Here is a 21,427-nt window from a genome sequence, read left to right as displayed (position 1 = left end):
ATGCACTATGCACAAAGAAGCCTGAAAAATGACCCTTCCATTAATAACTCTTTTTATTTTGAACCAAGCAGAGCAAAGATGGCTCTTGGCTGAACTGTTCTGTATTACACCCATAGCATATTAATAATTCAGCATTTTGGCCGGGCGGTGGTGGCGCACGCCTTTAATCCCAGCACTCGGGAGGCAGAGCCAGGCAGATCTCTGTGAGTTCAAGGCCAGCCTGGGCTACCAAGTGAGTTCCAGGAAAAGGTGCAAAGCTACACAGAGAAACCCTGTCTCGAAAAACCAAAATAATAATAATAATAATAATAATAATAATACAGCATTTATGTCAGTACAGGTCATGGTCAATGCAAGAGTTACAGACTGAAGGGGGCAGTGGGTGAATTTGCATGATAACTCATGAAGATCTTCTCAAAGAAGGATGGATGCTCACTGGGTTGTGGGGGAATGGAGAGATGTGAGAGAATAAAAGAGAGAGGTATCCCTAATAGTGGGAAGGAGGTGGACCGTGCCTCTGGGAAGAAGTCACAGACACCTGCATAGCATCAGCCAGTCTGTTCTTTAACGAGGAATGAAGCACAGCTGGTATGAAGGTGGTACATGGCCAAAAGTACTGGCCAATGGGGTAGTATCAATGTCCTTTGTGTCAATCAACGATTTCAGATTAAAATTCTGCACAATGGTGGTCAGAAGCAGAAACAGCTCCATGCGAGCCAGGGCCTCTCCCACGCACATCCGCTTTCCTGAAAATCAAAAGCAAACACAGAGGATTCCCTCCTTACAGTAGGTCATGAACTGTTATGAAGGCAGTCAGTTAAATATTTGATTCTTAAATGGTGAATGAGTCAAATGCCGAATGACAGAATGAACAGAGATACACACAACATTGGATACAATGTCATCTACTGGTTTTAGCAGGCACCCTTCATTCTTTAAATATTTATTATAAGCTCTATATCACAACTTCATCAACAAAACATACGCTAGAACTATCCTTTGACCTTTCAAGTTGGCATCCATCTTCTAGCAACACATTCACGCCACTGCTCTAATGGCTGAAGGTGGAGGTGTTAAGGAGATTCAGATACTAAGTTTCCATTTGTGCCTATTCAAGCTTACCTGTCTATATCTCTAATTTCCCTCACTTCAGATGCATCTCCTGCATCTGCCCTATGAGGCAAGATCCAAATGGCTTAGCCTGGACCTTCACATTCTCTTTTCTGTCTGATACTCAATGTCATGACTGTCCTCCCTCAGCTCCATTCACCACTCCCTTCCCCAGTCTCCAACACCATACAGAAAGCTTCAGGCTTCACATTTGTCTAAGATGTGCTGCTCTGATACTTTCAGGAAGACACACTCTCTGTGCCATTTCCTTATGATCCTTTGTGACCCTGACTCCCAGGCTTCCTTGCTGGCCCTGCTTCCATAGTAGCGTGGACTACTTGAACATTAATGCTGTGTCATCTTTTGCCTCCCAGCCCAAATCTGAGTTCCCTAAAAAGAAGGACTCAATCTGTCACATGCAAAAATGTGCAATGCAGACCCATATGAAAGTCACAAAAACACATGGCAAAAATGAATGTGACTCTGTGTCAGGAGACCCAGAACACATAATGTGGAGTGAGATCGGACATCCAAGGTGAAGGATCATAAGTAAAGGAAACTCAAGAGGCTCTGGAATCACTGCAGAGTGTCTTTTCACATTTCCAAAGTCTTTCTCAACCTGCATTCTTGTCAAGTTCTAGTCTCCTGCATCTACAGAAAATGTCCCCTCCTGTACTGCATTTCCTCTGTACAGTTCTCTGCCTCCTCTTCTTTTCTTACTTCTTTCCTCCCTATGAGTCAGCCAACTTCCCTCTATCCTGTTAGAAAACTCCTGTGGGTATGAAAGAGCGAGATGTAAGCAACTTCCCCTCTGACCTGGCCAGAAATCCAAGCTTCCCTCCCTCGCAGCACTAATCCAATTGGACTACCGTGCCCTGTTGACTCACCTGCTTCCCTAACTCAGAAGTGAGTCTCTTCAGAGCCCATTATATTCTTTAGGGAACTTGGGTTCTCAGAGCTGTCTGAGAATGGACTGAGATACTTTTCTCATGCAGGTGAGAAAGTCTAAATGAGGTTCACTTCCAAGAGGAGGACTTAGGAAAGTTAGAGGTAAATGCAGATGCAAAATCCAACTGACCTATATTCTAGTTTTCTCAATTTAAAACATAGGCTGATCTTCTCAAGGCCCCACTAATGAGGATGTGTCATGACTGATGAACACACATCGGCATTGGGAGTGCTACTCCTGAGGAGGCACAAAGAGCAAACCGGCCTGTCTCTGAGTACATGATGGATGATCTAATTTATCTCAAAATTGTATTTTGTGGAATCAGGCTTGGTGACACATGTCTCTAGTGCTAAATGCTCAGACAGCTGGGACAAGAAGATTGAGTTCAGAAGTCTGAGGTCAGCCTAGACAACATAGTGTCAAAAAAAAGTTTACCTTGTACCTGAAGTACAAATAGAAACAAATTTTATTTACCTGTTGAGAAAGGCATAAAGTAGTCACTCTTCTTAAAGTTTCCTTTCTCATCCAGAAAATGGCCAGGGTCAAATATTCTTGCATTGGGAAATTCTTTGTCATCGTATAGCACAGAAGTCAGTGATGTAATTAAATTCGTACCCTGAAAATAACAAATAAAAGTAAGTGATAAAGAATTCAATGAGTGGAAGGTCAGGCAAGATGGCTCAGCAGGTAAAGGCTTGCGTGCCAGCCTGACAACCTGAATTTGAGCACGAGATCCTATCCCAGGAGGTGACAGGACAGAACTGAGTCATGCAAGTAGTCCTCTGACCTACACACACACACACACACACACACACACACACACGCGCGCGCGCGCGCGCGCGCGCGCGCGCACTTATAAATAAGTCTAATTTTAAAAAATTAACAATGAAAGAAACAAGAATGCTATCACGGCTTCTTTTCAATACTGTCTTAGATATCTCATTCATGAAATAATACAATAAGAATACTATATCCATCCAAGTTAATCCTAAAAAAAAAAAATGAAGGCTGCTGGGGGATGTCTTTCTATATGCTGTGAATATACGTTGTTCCCATTGATTAATAAATAAGCTGCTTTGGCCTATGGCAAGGAACTTAGAGGCAGGTGGGAAATCCAAGGAGAGAGACAGGAAAGAGAAAGGCAGAGTCTGGAGAGTTGCCAGCCTGCTGCCCAAGGAGCAACATGCCAGCAGACCAGTAAAGCCATGAAACATGTAGCAAAATATAGATTAATAGAAATGAATTAATTTAAGATATAGGAGCTAGCTAGCAAGAGGCCTGCCATGGGCTATACAATTTGTAAATAATATTGAGCCTCTGAGGGATTGTTTTGTTTGTTTGTTTGTTTGTTTTGTTTCTGAGACAGGGTTTCTCTGTGTAGCTTTGCGCCTTTCCTGGAACTCACTTTGTAGCCCAGGCTGGTCTTGAACTCATAGAGATCCACCTGGCTCTGCCTCCCAAGTGCTGGGATTACAGGCGTGTGCCACCACCGCCCGACAGATGAGGGATTGTTTTATAAGCAGCTGTGGGACTGTGAGGCTAGGTGGAACCAGAGAAACCTTTTGACTATAGAAGGCATAATAAAGTTTCCGGGGGGAAAAAAGAGACTTTATCTCTACCAGACCTACATAAATTTTAAGGGGGTTCTTCAAAGTGAAAGAGATATCAGTTCATAAGGAAAAACATGAGAATGTATGGAGCTCATGGTTAACAATAAATCACAGATAAATTCAAAAGGTTCTAACATTGTAAAAGAATGAAACAAAAATCATTCATATCTTTAGTATGAAAGACAAAAAAACAGTCAAAAATCATAACTGTATAAGTATGCTTAAATATAAGAAGATAAAAATATGGCATCCAAATCAAATTGTGGGGCTACAGCTCAGTGGAGCAACACTTGCTGACATGTGGAAGGCCCTGGGTTCAATCCTTAGTACTACCAAGAAAAGAAAGGGAAATAGAAAGGACAAATTTTCAAAACATACATGAGGACACGCGCATAGCCTAGCACCGAGAATGGGAATCATTTGAACTCAAGACTGGAAACAACGTCAGCCAAACAGTGAGACACTGACTCAAAGTTTTAAAATGCACAAAATGTAGGAAAAAAGGGACTACAGGTACAGAGTTTTTATTGGGCTATTTTGTTTCCTTTTTGTTTGTTTGTTTATCTCTTTTTAAACTTTTATCAGCATGTTAAGTTGCCATTTCAACATAGCATGATAAAATCAAAATATGTTTTCTTAAACAAGGCAAAAATTTATAGTAGACACACACACTCAATAAGCAAGAAATCAAAACACACACACTTTTTGAGTAAACCACATTGCCACAAAAGAGGATTTTAAAAGAGAGAAGGAATAAAGAAGCTATAATTAGACCAGAAAATAAATGATAATTGGAAGACATTGCTTGTCAATGATTACCCTAATTATAGATGAATTCTCAAATTTAAATACCACACCATAAGAAACTTAATGTTCAAAAAAGCCATATTGTTAGCTTACTTCACTTAGAGTGATATATATACACTGAAAGAGATGCAATAACATGGCACAGGCAGTGGAATCCAAATAAAGCAGAAGTAGCCATAATTAAATAAAATATACTTTAAGACAAGATCAAAAAAATGAGACAAAGAAGGTCATTATATAATAGTAAAGTGGCTAATTTAGCCAGAGGAATATATAGAATTATATTATATATTATAATATATAAGCATACACCTAGATGATATCATATAACTTTAATTATATATTGTATGCTATTATATGTAATATGTATCTCCAACATGATGCATGGTACAACATAGAGCAGCCAAATATAAAAGTTTAACTTACTAAGATTAGAGGGAAACATAGACTCTAATATAGTAAAAGCAGGGGACTTCAACATATCCACCCTTTCAGCAGTGTACAGCTCACACAGCTAGTTAACAAAAAATAGCAGTTTTAAAGAGTTTACACTTTATTCATATATTCAGAAATCTCTTTCATTCTGGAAAGGGTTAATCTATGTGGAAGCCATTGTACTGAAAACAAAACAATATTGAGAAAATTAAGGAAAAGTCAGATAAGTTGGGACCATAGTTGAATCCACAAATTGAGAGTTTTGGCACATTAAAGCATCAATCATTTATAAATTATTGCATTTAAAATCATCCCAATAAAAAAGTCTCAGATAAGCATTTTGGAAAAGTCAACAAACTGAGTATATAACATTTACTTAGAAATGTAAACAGAATCCCAAAAATATTAAAGAAGGCTATATTTGGAAGACATTGGCTAATAAGATGTTTCATAAAGCAGTAGGCAGATCTGTGAGTTTGAGGTTAGCCAGAGCTACACAGTGAGATCCCATCAAAGGAGGAGGAGGAAGAGGAGAAGGAGGAGGAGGAGGAGGAGGAGAGGAAGAGGAAGAACAAGAACAAGAAGAACAAGAACAAGAACAAAGAACAAGAACAAGAACAAGAAGAAGGTTATAAACTTACTATTCCTACAGGAGTCCTGAACTTCTCTTGTTTTGTGTTGGTGAAGGATTGAAACCATATTTTGAAATCAGAAACTACAAGATAACTGAAGTGCAGGGTCAGAGGAACAAGCTTACCTTGGGAATTATATAATTCCTGTATCTAACATTACAGGTAGCTGCATGGGGCACATTGTTGGGGATGAGGTTAACGTATCTCTGGATCTCATGCACTGTTGCATCTGTGTAAGGCATCCGGGTCCTGTCCTGCATGCAGGGACTCCTGTGTCTGCCAATTACATGATCAATCTCTTCCTGGACTTTAGCTGAGAGGACACAATTGAGAAATGGTACATTTGTCATAACAATTCAAGTCTATATGAAGTGTGATAAAGGTATCAGGCCATATGTACACTTAGAATTAGAGAATTGTTATAATACAGAAAACTCTCCCACTATGTAGGCATTATCTGTGCAGACAGGTACATTATTGTACAGCATAATTAATACACAGAAATGATGAAATGTTTCAATGTGTAAATGTCTTGTAAACATGAATTCTAATAATTACTATCTTATAGAAAAAACACAAAACAAAAATTAATTTTACATCAAAATAACAGTGATGTGATACTTTAAAATGGAATCCTGGAGCTGGATGGATGTTTTGGTGGTTAAAAGCACTAGCCTGTCATCCAGAGAACCCACATTTAATTCCTAGTACCCACAGGTGGCCCACTACTGTAATTCCAGTACCAGGAAAAGATCTCTGGGTACTATCTGGATTTGGAGCTTTGCTTTGGGACTACTGCCCACAGTAACTCTACTTTCCTCTCTCATTTTCTCTATTGTCAAAATTGGCCTCATCTTCATCTTATCACATGTACAAATGGCATCTAATGACACAAAAGCATCAGTATTAAAACTTCTTTCAGAGACGTCTAAAGAAGACTAGCTTTGCCTCACACGTGTCAGAGTCGTACCTGTGACCTCTGTGTGCTTCAAGAGGAGCAAGAGCCCATATCTCAGGGTGGTACTTGTGGTTTCTGATCCAGCTACAAACAAATCAGTCACAGTAGCCAGCAAGCTTTCAGTAGTAAACTCAGAGTGTGGCTTGTTCTTTTCCTAGGAATTTTTATGTGATATTTAGATAGTAACCATTATATTAAATTGCAACAAGTACAAATAATACAGGTTATTCTACAGAGAAGCAAATTTAGAAAGTGAAGGGTGTAATAAAAATATTACAGCATGTGCATAATATGGCAGAGAATGTAAATTACCTGATCCAGTCTTCATTTCTATGCCCTTATTTCTTCCTTGCATCAAAATCCAATTTCTCAGACCTTTTTATAGCTAAGTTAAGCCATACAAAACATGTCACACTAATAACATAAGAAAAGAACCCACCGATAAACACATTTCCCATTCCTTCTTACTTAAAATATATTATGACAATGAGGTGGTCCACCTGGAACATGAGTATTTTAACATCTGTATGAGGGCTAAAGAGATGGCTCAGCAGTTAAAAGCACTTGTTACTCTTCCAGAGAACCCAAGACCGGTTCCTAGTACCCACATTAGGCTGCTCTGTAAATCCAACTGTAATTCCAGCCCCAAAGGATCCAACACTTCTGGCCTCCGAGGTCACCTGCACACATGTGTACAAACCCACATACAAACACACACACACACACCTATGCATAATTTTAAAAATAATAATAATAAATCTTTATCATCAACATGAATACTCATATACTAAGTGTAAGCAGGGCAAATGCCAGGCATGCACCAGTGCACCCAGCAAGAGAGTTTTTCAAGTGTGATACAAAATTGAATAAGAGACTCCCAAGTCTCCCTCCACCTATCTCTCTGAAGGAAAGACAGAATGGGTTCAGAACCTAACACACTTGTCTCTTTTTATTCATGTTGTTCTGTTACCAATAAAGAATTGAGAGTCAGATATTGGGATGAAAACCTGATCAATCAAAGAAGCAGCAGAAAAGCAACCAGTTGACCTTCTCTCCACACTTCCCAAACCAAAAAAGGAAGGCAAAAACATCCACGAGTCTCCAAGTCCCTTCCTACTCTTTCTGTGCCTTTTTATCTGTATTCTGGGTCCCCCATTCTCTCTATGGCGAATTCTTGTCAACTAGTTGCTGGCTCCGCCCCCTACTTCACGGTTAACTTTATTAACAAGTCTTGGGGTGTCACAGTGTGATCAAATATCCCACAGCACTTGTCAACTGAGAAATTATTTATATTCATACCAAATGAGAAGACTGAAAGTATATTGGGTCAGTAATGACAATCCAAGGACACTACCATAAAGTTCTTTCTTCCTTCCTTTCTTCCTTCCTTCCTTCCTTCCTTCCTTCCTTCCTTCCTTCCTTCCTTCCTTCCTTTCTTTCTTTTCTGGTTTTTTGAGACAAGGTTTTTCTCTGTGTCATTTTGACTGTTCTGGAACTCACTCTGTAGACGAGGCTGGCCTCAGACTCAGAAATCCACCTGCTTCTGCCTTATGAATGCTGGGATTAAAGGCATCCACCACCATGCCCAGTAGCATAAAATTCTTTGAAAGTCCAAATATACAGATTTTTCTGAGTGGAGGAAGAACATGGCCATAATTGAAGGAACTCTATCTCAAAGGTTCCCAATAAGTTGACTCTTTTAAGTGACTCTGGAGCAGAGGGAAATAAACATCTGTGTGGTTCTCTAAACCATAGGGGGAACTGGCTGCTTTGTAGAGTCAGGCAAGTACCCCTAAAGGTGCTAATCACTGGAGAGACTATTTTAAAGATGGTAAGTGCAGGTGAAGGTGCAGACAATGTGCAGACTGCACATTGCTATTCTAATATAAATTATTACAATCATCTTGGCAAATAGTAAGGCACTTCCTCAAAGGAGTAAAAATGAAATGAACATGACTCAGCCATCCCACTCTTCATTATACATTCAAAAACTAATTAAAATTAATAAGCCAAAGAGATGCCTGCTTTCCTGTTACTTGCCGAAGTACCCATTGGAAACAATCAAGGCGCCCATCAATAAACTAGTGGGTTTTTAAAATATGAGATAAATTAAAATTCAAGATGGCTGAGAATAAGCCAAAATTAATGACAATATTATTTCAGAATCTATTTTTCCATAATCCAGACTACCATTCAGCCAGTCCAAAGAAGGGAAAGGCCTTGTAGCTGGTCTTTGAACTCCATCCTCATCTCAGATATCACTCTACTGAACTCAGTGAGTTCCCCCTGGTAGTATAATCATTGCACTCTTGTTTTAAACAAATACCTGACTGAATCAAATCTCTTCATTCTGACACCTATGTGTGCCGAGTACCTCAAGGACATCTTTACCTGCTTGTCTGTGCTGAATCATTTCTGGATATACGCAGCTAAAGTTCTTACCTTCCCTCCATATCACCACACACATCTGAGCCTCTCATCACCTCACTGTACACATCTTAAATTCTTGCTCCTGCTACCTCACTGTAAATACTCATTAGTAACAAACCCAAGTCACCAATGAAGACTGCCAGGTTATGCTCATGTTTATCACTCTCCTATATGACCAAGTCCACTTTTTAGTTTAATATTTGATAATTTGTATTTTCTAAGTCATTTATATGTCTAACTTACCTGTAATGTATATTCCCTTTCCTCAAAAAACTTATTAAATGATGCTCATGTATTTTGATTACTTAACAATTCAGTTTTAAATCTTAAATGATGCTAGTTCAATCCACGCCCACAATAGGAACCTAAAGTGCTTACCAAGTGTTTCTTGCCTAAAAAGTTAGATTTCCCCCAGTAAGAATAGAAATGATTGATGAAATGCAAAATGAAAGCCAACAAATACCATTTTACCTGTTCCATTTTGATCAGGAAACAGTCAATGAAGTCCCGAGGATTATCAGTATCCAGTGTTTCATGGTGTTCTTTTACACGTTTCAAAATATAACTTTTTATTTCAGCAAAATTTTTAAGTGCTTTCTTGTGGCTTCCTGGGAGATAATCAAGTAAGACAGGGAAAGCATTGCAGACCTTAAAAATTAATAAAATATATGTTCATTAGGCTGAATGTAGTCACTCAGATCTGTAGACCAGTTACTCAGGAGGCTTATGTTAGTGAATCACTGGAGTGTATGAGTTTGAGAATAATCTAGGTAGCATAATGAGATGCCATCTCAAAAAAAAAGTCCTAAATTATAAACATGTATTAAAGTCATATTCATCATATGCCAAGCAATAGTTAAAAGGTAGAGTGAATAAAAAAGATGGTGGTCATTTGGTGAAGAACATTTAACTAAATATAAAAGAGTCCACTATGTTGACCAAGATTACCAAAGGTAAAAACTGACCACATAGTGGTCAAACTCAGCTGTGAAATTTCATGAGAGTGACTCTTCTGCAGATAGATCTTGAAGGACACTTGCCAGGCACAGTCTTAAGACAGATGTGGCTATTTAAAACTGACCTTTTCTTTTTATTTCTCTGGTTTCTGTGGTTACTCCAGGTTATATATAAGAGAGTGTCTTTGATATATGATAGGGACTTAAACTCATGGGATCTTTACAATACGGCCAACTATATAAAACCTGCACAGTGACAATTCCAGTTGACCAACATAGAAGTGAGAAGTCTCACGAGGTCCCACCCCTAGATGAATAATCAGAGGCAATTAATGGATGCTAAAAGTGGGAGAATCAGTCTTGTCCAGAGATGAGACCCCCTTCTAGGCTATCCAGTTCCAAATGGTCATCTTTAAACATATGCAGATATGATTGTTACATGTATTTATATATCCATATGTATTACTAAACAATAATTAAAGAAGAAGAGGTCATAAAGTTGAGAGGAAGTGGGGAGACATGGAAAGAGCTGGAGAGAGAAAGTGTGGGAAATTATGAAAACACAGTACTCATCTATGAAATTAAATTCTCAAAATAATAATAATAAAATAAATATTTTTTAAAAACTGAGATATCCTTGAGGGCTGAGAATAAAGAAGAATCAAATGTCACAGAGCTCACTGGAAGCTGTTAGAATACCTCTGTTCTTTCCACTGGATTTTGCTGTTGACCTAAGATTGCTTTTAAGAAGAGTCTTCTAAAAATTCGAGCAGAAAAGCAAACAAAAAAATCATCAGTCCAGGGTGATGACAAGAGAGTCAATCAGTAAACACTTGCTGCACAAATTGAGGATCTAAGTCAGTTCTCAGAATTCATGTGAAGAAGCCAGGCATGGGTGCCCATGCTTGTAATCCCAGAGACAGGGAGGCAGAAACAGGCACATCTTTGGAGCTCAGTGGCCAGCTGGTCTACCCTGTAGGTGAGCTTCAGGCCAAGGGGAGACTCTGTCCCTAAAACAAGGTAGAGATCCTGAGGAAGCTTGTCCTCCAAACTCCATATATATGCATACATACACATATGTACATGTACCACATACATGTACATAAAAACAAAATAACTTCAAAATATGATAAAGTGCCAGGGTGAGACACTCCTTTAATCCCTGTAGTCAGGAAGCAGAGACTGGCAGATCTCTGAGATTGAGGCCAGCCTGGTCTACAGAGCTAGTTCCAGGACAGCCTGGGCTATTTAGAGAAACCCTGTCTCGAGAAACCAAAGTAAAATAAAATAGAATATGATAAAGCAAAACTATTTCTAAAGAAAAAGAGTAGCACAGGGGATGGAGGAAGAAGAATGACATACTGAAGTGACTTTTTCTGGATTCTTGAAGCTTGGAGATAAGAGTGTGTCAGGAGCCAGGGGTCAAATGAACATGTGGACTATTATCTTTGCCACAGTTTGTGCTGCTATGGAGCCTATATAGAACACGAAGCTAAGCCCACAAGAGCCTTCTTACTTCAATCGGCTTCCCTTCTGTGCACAGCAGAGGCCTCTGCTGGCTGCAGTTAGCCATACAGTCTGCGATCTGAGTTGGCGCTCTCTCACCCTTTTGAGACTTTGTCTTCTTGAGAGTTGGAGAGTCAGTGCCAGCATGTCCTAAATCCTGCCTGGAAGATAACTGCATGGTTGTACAAAATAATTCAACACAGAGTGTATAAGCATTTACCCATAAAATGCTGAGTTGGGTTTCTTAATGTTGAACTATTCACAAGAACTAAGAAATGGAACCAGCTTAAATACCCATGCAGGTTCTATTCCTAGTACCCACATGGTGGCTCACAACTTTCTGTTAACACCAGTTTGGGGGGATCTGATGCCCTTTTCTGGCCTCTGTGGGCACCAGGCAAGCATGTGATGCATAGAAAGGTATGCAGGCACAATCCATATTTATTTAAAAAAAAGAAAGAAAAGGGAGCGTAGAAAGGCTTTGTGGTATTTTGTCTGCCCTCATCCCACCTGTGTCCTTGGCTTGATAGAGGCCTTGACAATGGTACCTTGTCAATAGTAGTAAAAAGTAAAAAGTGGCCTCTGTGGCTTCCTTTTGTCATTGCTGTGTTGAGGATCAAACCCAGAGCCTTGTGCACACTACACAAGCTTTCTACACTAAGAATTCTCTTCAGCCTCTCCCTTTATTTTTCCTTTGCCTACTTTAAGCCTCCTGAATAACTAAGGTGGGGGGATGGGAGGAGGGGGGATGAAGGGTAACAGAAACTGATTCTGCTTTCCAACAAAATTCTTTATACCAAGCTTTGAGGTGAATGCCTAGAAATTAGACACATTGAACTAAAGTGAAAGTTTTAATTTGTTAGAGAATAAAGATAAATGATTTGCTGTGAAGAAAACATCTTTGTCTCACCTGCATCCATGGGGTGTTAAAAATTTTAAAGTTTTCATTTAATTTCTCCATCAAGTTAAGAAAATTCTCATCTTTATAATCAAAACGATTGTGGAAAATAACTGAGCAGATCACATTGGAGGGAGCACAGCTCAGGATGAAGGTGGGATCACAGAGTGAGCCTGAAGGATTGGAAACATTTTAAAATACCATTAAAACATACATGTAAAATCTTTATCTTTGGACTAAAAAAAAACAATAATAATTTTAGAATCTCTAGGGAAGTATTGGCACAAAAATTAGCATATTTGCAAGAACTTCCACATACTTCCAATTAGCATATTACTTCTTTTTTGAAATCCTAGCTTGCTTAATAATCATTAGCTAAATCTTTAACATCTGCTCCCTGTGGAAAAACACTCTTTGGGTACACATTCTAAGTTAAGTTCTAAGAAAACACATGACCACTTTTAAAAACACATAAAAATTCAAGTTTTCAGTGTAGAATTTCATCTCTTTGAAGTTTCTACACAATTAAGGAAGAAAACACCAATCCAGAAACATTTTCTATCCAAGGAATAGCCGAAGGAGTTGTGTCCACAGCCAGCAGAGAAAACCAAGGAGAAAAAGTTTACAGGAAAAGAATGCGTTCATCAGAGCAAATTTAAATAAGCAGAAATACTCATATCAAACAAAAACCAACCACCAATTCTCAGAGATTTTTTTGCCTAAAATAAAAGTGAAATTAAAAAGTCATTTCAAATGTAAATCCAAATGGGACAAATGCAGAGTTTACATTAGCAAATGAAATCCTTTAATTTCTTCATTTCAATATTTTAAAAAATATACATAGTTTTTTGTTTTTGTTTTTGTTTTTTTGTTTTTTTGAAATAGTGTTCCTAGTCACCAGGTATATCAGTTTAATTTATTTAGATAAAGTCTACCCTCTACTGGAATCCTGGACTATTATCCTATATAGCCATCAACAGAGTGTATGTTTTTTTTTTTTAACTTGTTAATCATTTGAGTCAATTTGGTCATAAGAAATAAAAGCAGAAGAAATATTTATTTTGCACTGGCATATTTAACTACAACACTGATGATTCAGTCAGTGTCGAGTCGCAATCTATAATCCCTGCCCCTCAAAACAAGAGAAAGGCAAGCTTGAGGACAAAATGGACTGTACTGCAGTGAGATGCTGTCTCAAAATCAGGTTTTAATTGAATCACCAATAAGCTTTATGTGTAAGAGTCCTTAAATTCACACCACAGATGTCATGAAATGTGCATAATGAGTGAAAAGTATGTAAAGAAAGGAGATGGAATTGAAAACTATAGAAACCTGTATAATTAACAGATGTGATGTCAGACTCCCTTTCAGGTAAAACACCAAGATATTCAGCTTTTTACTAAAAATAAATAAATAAAATAAAGGAGAGAAGGAAGGAAGAAAAGGGGGAAACTCTTACTTTGTCTTGGAAGATAAGGAATAATTTAAATTTAAATTATTAATTTAAGTCAGGCACGGTGGCATGCACCTATATTCCCAGCACACCGGAAGCAAAGCAGGTAGATCTCTGTGAGTTTGAGGCCGGCCTGGTCTACATTCTGAGTTCTAGGACAGGTAGAGTACAGGATGAGACCCTGTCTTGGAAAAAAAAAAAAGATTTGTGTGTGTATGCATTTTAGACTGAAAAAAATCTAATTTCTGGTGCTGGAGAGCGACCTCAGCAGTTAAGGGCATTGACTACTCTTCCAGAGGACCTGGGAGCTCACAACCATAAACAACTCTAGTTCCAGGGGAACCATGTCCTCTGGAGGCATGGCACACTTGTGGTACACAGACATGCATGCAGTCAAAACACCCATATACATAAAGTAAAACTGAAAATAAATAAATCTCAATAAATTTTTTGATCTGATTTCTAATCTATTCTTACATTTAGGAAAGATAATTAAAATTCCAAGTAACTTGGAATACAAGCTGAAAAACTAAATTCACCTTGACAAGCATTTCATGAGTAGAGCTAGCATCGGGGTTAAATAATTATCATAAAAGTTCCAAGTCAAAATTCTAGTGGTTTACGATGCACCCAAGCTTCATTTTTATTCAGATATGGTGAGGACAACAAATCCGATGAGAACCATAGGATAGAGTGGTGGTTACAGTGCCCAAGAGCAGACAAACCACCTCACACAGGGTCCCTCAGGGACAGCATCGGGGTTGGTCTGCAGAAGAGCTCAGAGAGGTCAGGAAACCCCGTTACTGTAGAGGGCACAAAGGCCTTGCACACACAGATAAGCGCTGGGGAAACCAGCAAAGTTAAACACACAGCTTACCTCTTCGTTGGAATGAGGTGCATAGCTGCTCTTCCTGGGATGCCAGGAGGAATGTAGTTTTACAACCTGGGGATCCTTTGCTGTCTGGTGAGACAGGCTCTGTTCTCCCAGAATTTATGTTTTTACGTATCCCAGACCTTTCCCCCTAAATCTTGAGCATTGTTTTTAGACCATAAAACCCACTCTCACTGAGTGATATAATATGTGCTTTACAACAGCCTAAGTGACTTCTCTGTTATCTTAAGGCCAGGCCAGTCCTAACACCCACGGCATTATGTTTACCTCAGTCAAACTCCCTAGACCCTAAATCTTGGGCACTATCTCTGGGTCAATAGTATCCATTCTTGTGAAAGAAGCCAAAAGTACTTTGTAAGGAATCTCAATGTAAGTCGTTGTGTACTTGGGACTGAGTTAATTGTTACCCGAATACTTTTTTCCAAAATTGTGCTGTACTTAAATACGGCTAAAGTAAACTGATCTGGGCCAGACTCTAGAAGTCTTGGTCTAGAGCTGGTTACAATAAAATTGGACTGAGCCAAATTTCACTCTAGTCTCTTTGTGGATAGTTTTGTTTGCTTGCTTGTTTGTTTTTTTCCTGCCCGCTGTAAAGTCTGCAGGGCATTAGGACATTCACAGGAGGAAGGCATGGAGCAGGGTGAGAACACTGAGTGAGCCTCATTGATAGAGTAGTCCCAGAGGCATCTGAACCATAAGGATGCTCTTAGGGATCCCATACCATGCTGTGGGGTGACCTGGGGCAAAGAAAACACAGTACTGTCATTTGAGAATTTGATAAAGGAAACATTTGGAGAATGGGATATGATTAGGCTCCTTTAAAAATCAAAGGCATGTTTTCTATGTCTAGGAAATAGCTAAGCCTGGGAGTGGAGGTTCCTCTCTAGATCTGGAAGGCATCTATGAATCAAAGGTTGTAAAATACAGAAAATTAAAACATGGCTAACAAGCATATAACAAAGGATAGACTTTAACTTACAATTAGGAGGAAGTAGGGTAGAGTTGACAGTAGTTAAAATAGGTTAAATAAATAATTTCATGCATGTTACATATTAGCAGAATTCCATCATAGCACACATTTACACAAGAGATATGGAATAGCATAGCAAATAGTGATTAACATCAAATAACCACTGATAGTTTTTAAATAGTTTTTAAACAGCCCCTTGTTTACAGAGTAAACACAACTGATGAAAGTAGCACCCAAAGATGCCTAAGGAAAAGAAAATTTAAAATGCCATAAATATCATTATTGACAGAAGTTGCAGGCATGGGTCTTGAGGCAAATCTGTGTCACTAAAGCTGACCAATCAGATATGAACCACCTCAATGACAAAACACGTCACTTCCTCATATTCCATGAAAATGTGATGGGCTCATTCATACCATGTACTCTGGACAAATATTCTCCAAGGAAATATTCTAAATAATAAACTCATAATTACACTTACAGGAAAATATTACCCCATGTGAATTCTTTTATGAAGCTCAAAACTTTCTAACTTCATGATGTTCAAGTTTGAAAACAAGCTGGGGCAGAAGGGGATTAGATGAGTATTATGACCACACTGTATGCACAGTCAGTGTGTACAGACATTAGGACAGATAAGCAAAGCTCTGTCTTTGGGCGTTAGCGTGGGAGCTAACAACCACTGCCCAGGAGTAGATGGCTACCACAGCAGTGTTGCAAAGAGTGTCAATAAACAAGAGTCAGGTAAACAGGTACGCACCATTTGTTTTTCTCAACTCTTCCACGAGGCACCGCGCTTCCTCTTGAATGCGATCCTCGATGCTCCTCTTCCCCATCCCAAAATTCCTCAAAGTCATAAGCGAGAAGCGCCGGAGCTCCTTCCATGTTGTTCCATTACTGAAAACGACTCCTACCAGAACAGGAAATGGGAACTAGAAGGGAGACCCCAGACGAGGAAGAGGAACTGGCCTCTGACGGCCACCTGGCTCCCTGCTCAAGGAGCTTTTCCTATCTCATCCCCCATCACCCTGCCCAGCATACGCATGCACATATGTGCGCATGCACACTTACCAAGGCCGTTATTCATTCTTTCGGCAACTGGGGAGCTACCCCTTCCTGAAAACTCCTCTCCAAGGTCATCCAGAACTTCCTTTACTGCTTCATATCCATGCACCACCACAGAAGGCTTCTTGCCAAAATACAGAGTGAACACGGGGCCATAGACTTTTGAGAACTGGAAATAAAAAAGAAAATGTGTATAGCAGCAGAAGAATCTAGAAGATCTAGGCTGATATTGGCATCTTACTGTAGCATGAATCTTAAAAGTTCTTATTAATAAAAACAAACCTGGAGCCAGGTTTTGGGGTGAATGCTGGAAGATCAGAGAAGCAGAACAAGCCACAGCTACCTCACCTCGCAAATTCCTCAGCTGATCCTGTTTCCTCAGACTGGAAGCCTCTGAGTCCTCACCCAGAATGAATCTCAGCTGAACTGCTGCTCAAAAGCCTAAAACCTTTACCAGGCTCTAGTTCCTGGCCCTCACACCTTATATACCTTTCTGCTTTCTGCCCTTACTTCCTGGAATTAAAGGCATGAGTCGCCGGGCAGTGGTGGCGCACGCCTTTAATCCCAGCACTCGGTGGGGCAGAGGCAGGCGGATCTCTGTGAGTTCGAGGCCTGCCTGGGCTACCAAGTGAGTCCCAGGAAAGGCGCAAAGCTACACAGAGAAACCCTGTCTCGAAAAACCAAAAAAAAAAAAAAAAAAAAAAAAAAAAGGCATGAGTCACCATGCCAGGCTGTTTCCAGTGTGGCTTTGAACTCACAGAGATCCGGATGGATCTCTGCCTCCAGAAGGCTAGGATTAAAGGTGTGAGTGCCACACCATTTTCTGGCCTCTATGTCTGTCTAAAGGCTGTTCTGTTCTCTGACACCAGATAAGTTTATTGGGGTGCACAATATATTGGGGAGCACAATATCACCACATCTTACTCTCCACATTTGTAGTTTGCCAACCACAAAATCAAATTTAGTTGGATTCAATACATAAAAAGCTGTTTGTTATCACTTTCAAGTACAACACAAGTCTAGTTTACCAGGAGATCGCCAGGCAAAGAATGTGCAAACTGTCAGAAGTGTGACACTTTGAAATAAGTTTATCTGTGGGTTAACAGATAAAGAGAGTAATGCTGGGGAAAAAATTCAAATTCATTTTAGTTTTCCATGGGTAAAAACTCAAGACTCAAGATTTGACTCCTGCTCAGTGGATCTCTTATAGTTGAGTGACTAACCAGTTCCCAGTGTCCACACTGAAACAAATACTCAACTATGAAAGACATCACTTCAGGACTCTGCTGGGCTCTTCCCACAGGGTCTGACTCAGTCACCCTGTGATAAATACTGGAAGCCTACCATCTTAAAACTCTCCCTAGATGAGTGTGATGCCAGGAGGTTTGTAACCCTGACATTACTGACTGATGATGAATAGCAATAGTGTCCGCACATGCGGTATCCCAGAGAAGGACAATCTCTTCCACGTTGCTCATTCATAGGTCACAGCAGCTTTACACAGAGTCCAGAAACGCTGATGTCCCCACTGGACCTCACTAGTTCTGTCATTCACATATGTGTAATGTTGACTCAGATTTCCTTGGTATCAGACATAACTCATTTCTTTGAAGAAATTAAATTATACATAGATAGCTTCTGCAGTAAATGCTCAAAGCAATTCCATTACCTTTTATCTCCTACAAAAAGTCATAGCTAAGGACCATGAAACAGAGAAAATGTAGCTGTTCTCTGCTATATGGACTTTATCTTACAATGTAAAATAATTTTTCTGGACAAATGCATTATCTCATTTAATCATTTCTGACAATGACAAACCAAATATAATAATCCACAGTAACATAGTTTAACCATCTGCCTCCAGCAATGTATTTATTTAACAGCAGAGAGTAATTGTTGCTCTCCAGTCACTGTGGAGCAGGAAGCATACTTACGTTGGTAAAGGATTTGCTGATGTCCTTCACATCTATCTGCAGGATGTTTCCAACAAATGGGAGAGGAGTGGGGCCAGGAGGGAGCTTCCCTCTCCCAGAGCTCTGTCTCCAGAGTGAGAGGAGAAGCAGACAGGAGACAGTGAGCACCAGGACCAGGACTGGCTCCATGGAAGCCTTCTCTTCTTAGGGAGACACCTGTGAGCTTGCAGTCCAGAGCTTTTATAATGCTAGCTGCTAACTCAACGTGTGCCTCTGAGGCATAAGTGACCAATGAGCAAGGTGCACTTTTATCTCTCTTCTCAGTGGACTCTGGCCTGTTGAAAAACATGAAAGCTGCTCTTTACAATCTCACTGCCCCCCCCACCCCGCCCAAGCTGTTGTAACTAGTCTGGAGTTGAACTTGGCCCAGGTGCTGTTGTGGGTTTTTTATTGTTGCTGTTGTGCTTTTATTGGGGGGGGGGCATGTTTCAATACCCTAGGTAGCTCCATTTGTAGCCTGAAGCCTGAATTGAGGTGCAATGAAATAAATATGTGTATTCACATATGCATCTGGGTGTGCACGCATGTATGTGCATATGCATGTGTATATAGAGGCTAGTGGCTGACCTCTGGTGTCTTCTTCAATCACACTTTTTTTTTTTGAGACCAGATTCCTCACTGAACCTGGAGATCACCAGTTTGGCCAGTGAACTTCAGCGATCCTCTTGTCTCTGCCCTGACCCAGCGCTGAAGTTATAGACATGTACTACAGAGCCCAGCTTTTACATGGGTGTTGAGGGAACTGAATTCAAGTCCTCGTGCTTGCACAGTGGACACTTTACCAGTCGTTTCTCCAGAACCTGAAGTAAATTATTTGTGCAAAAATCATTCCAGCTTCCAGACTGGGAACCAGTTGGGAACTTAGGATATTGGAGGCAATCCATGTACTTTATCCCTAGTCTATAAAATACTGTTTAGCCAGGGATGCTTCTCATACATTAGGATACTCTCCTTGAGACTGAAAGTCTTATGCAGGTTTTAGCATTCTGTGGCAACATAAGAGTTGCTTAAAGAGAAAATGTCTATCATAACTCAGATGTCTTTGATTTGAGGGGAGTCCTTTTCCCCCCAGCATATCGTCTTAGGCTATCCACAAACCCAATATCCTTCTGCCTCTGATTCCTGTGTGGACCACCACCAGGAAAATGTGCACATTTTAACTGACCCAACATGTATCAAGTAATTAACTAAGTAAACGTATGCATATTTTACCATTCAATGCCCTTTTGCAAACACTTAGAGCAGGGATTTTTATTTCTAATTGTTGTTTGTTTTTTTTTTAAATGGATAAAGGAAGTCTGGAAGCATAGCAGACCTAGTGTATCTTGTCCCTCACACCTGGGAGAACTGAGCTTTGAGATGAGAGCTGTCAACCATTGTGGTGTCCTGTGGCTTACACTGAGGCTATCCAGAGGGCAAAATAAAACCAGCCCCACAACCTCTAATTATCCTGATTTGGTTCCTAAGACAACAGGCTTCACACTAAATAGAAGCTCTTATTTGACTCAGGTGTGCTTAGGGAAAAAACAAAAACTGAACAAGTCTCACCTCTGCAGAGAAGGTGGAGTTCTGCAATTTCCTCCCAGGTATCTTTGAAGGGATTTTGACAGTTCGGTTCTCAGAGTTTCCACACAAGCCATGTCCCCTTGGATTCTCTCAATTACCTTTGCCTAAGGAAAAATTCTTTTTTTTTTCAGTGCTTACAAAGCTGGGACTTACAGAGTCACACAGACTAAGGCTGGCAGAGCTAAGACCGGAAACCACATCCCCCACACTTTGCACTCGTCTGTCCAGGCTTCAGTTCAGCTGGGTTCACCACGAACCATGATTCAACATTTCATGACTTTCACATAAACATGCATTTAGTTAATAATTACAGCTCCTGTGTGTTAAAATGAGTTTTTTAAAACTAGTATATAACACTTATTGCTTGAGTGAATTCAGGGATTGGTGAATTCTTGATCCAAGGCAAAGAGAAGCAGCCATATGCTGCCTGACTCACATCACCCTAAAATCTAATGGCTGCGGACCACAGTCAGTTCTCTTTAGAACAATCATGTTTTCCTTACAGCAGTCCTTACCACAAGTCTGTACTATGTAGTTTGGACATTGAACCTCTTTAACTGTGAGCTAAAAGAAATTCTCTTTCCTTCATATGTAGCTGCTCTGTTTTCTGTGCTGTTTCTCTGCTGTTGTGGTAATATACCCTGACAAAAGCATCTTAGGAGAGAAGGGATTTATTTCAGCACACAGTTCCAGTTCACAGTCCACCCTAGTGGGTAAGTCAAGGCAGTCATATCATGTTCACAGTCAAGAGCAGAGAGAGAAGAATGCACACGCACTCACCTGCTTGTGTGTCCTCAGCTAGTCATATTACGTTCACAGTCAAGAGCAGAGAGAGACGATGCACACACTCACTTGCTTGTGTGCACTCAGCTCTATTTCTCCACTCTTACATGGTTAAGAAACCCCTGCCTTAGGATGGTCCCACCCACAGTGGACTGAGTCTTCCCATATCAATTAGCTCAATTTAAAACAGTCCCCCACAAAAATGTCCACAGGTCAACCCCACAGACACAATCCCTCACTGAGACTCTCTTCCAAGATGATTCTAAGTTATAGCAAGTTAACAAAGCTAACCACCACAGTAGCCTATATCAGGTAGTTCCTTATAGTAATGAAAAGATAATATTAATTCACTTTATAACTAACTCACAATTTTTCTGTGATATTATTACTGACACTCATTTATAGTATAAAGCTTTTTTGAATTTTTATATATA

The 21,427-nt window shown here is 39.8% G+C and overlaps 1 protein-coding gene across 1 annotated transcript; it reads right to left on the bottom strand.

Annotated features, from left to right (window-relative positions):
- Positions 1-303: 303 nt before the first annotated feature.
- Positions 304-20,299, bottom strand: LOC102914213 (cytochrome P450 2C55). Its single transcript, XM_006997665.4, is given in 11 exon segments — positions 304-746; positions 2,534-2,675; positions 5,669-5,856; positions 6,514-6,655; positions 9,403-9,579; positions 12,304-12,464; positions 16,367-16,516; positions 16,678-16,840; positions 18,606-18,782; positions 18,784-18,919; positions 20,193-20,299. Coding segments are annotated over 11 exon segments (1,710 nt in total). The 5' UTR covers positions 20,285-20,299; the 3' UTR covers positions 304-564.
- Between the last annotated feature and the right edge of the window lie 1,128 nt (positions 20,300-21,427).

The sequence above is a fragment of the Peromyscus maniculatus genome, chromosome 1 (genome assembly GCF_049852395.1).
Source record: "Peromyscus maniculatus bairdii isolate BWxNUB_F1_BW_parent chromosome 1, HU_Pman_BW_mat_3.1, whole genome shotgun sequence".
NCBI lineage: Eukaryota > Metazoa > Chordata > Mammalia > Rodentia > Cricetidae > Peromyscus > Peromyscus maniculatus.
The sequence above is the reverse complement of the archived record's forward strand: the minus strand, read 5'-3'. Positions and strand labels throughout refer to the sequence as shown.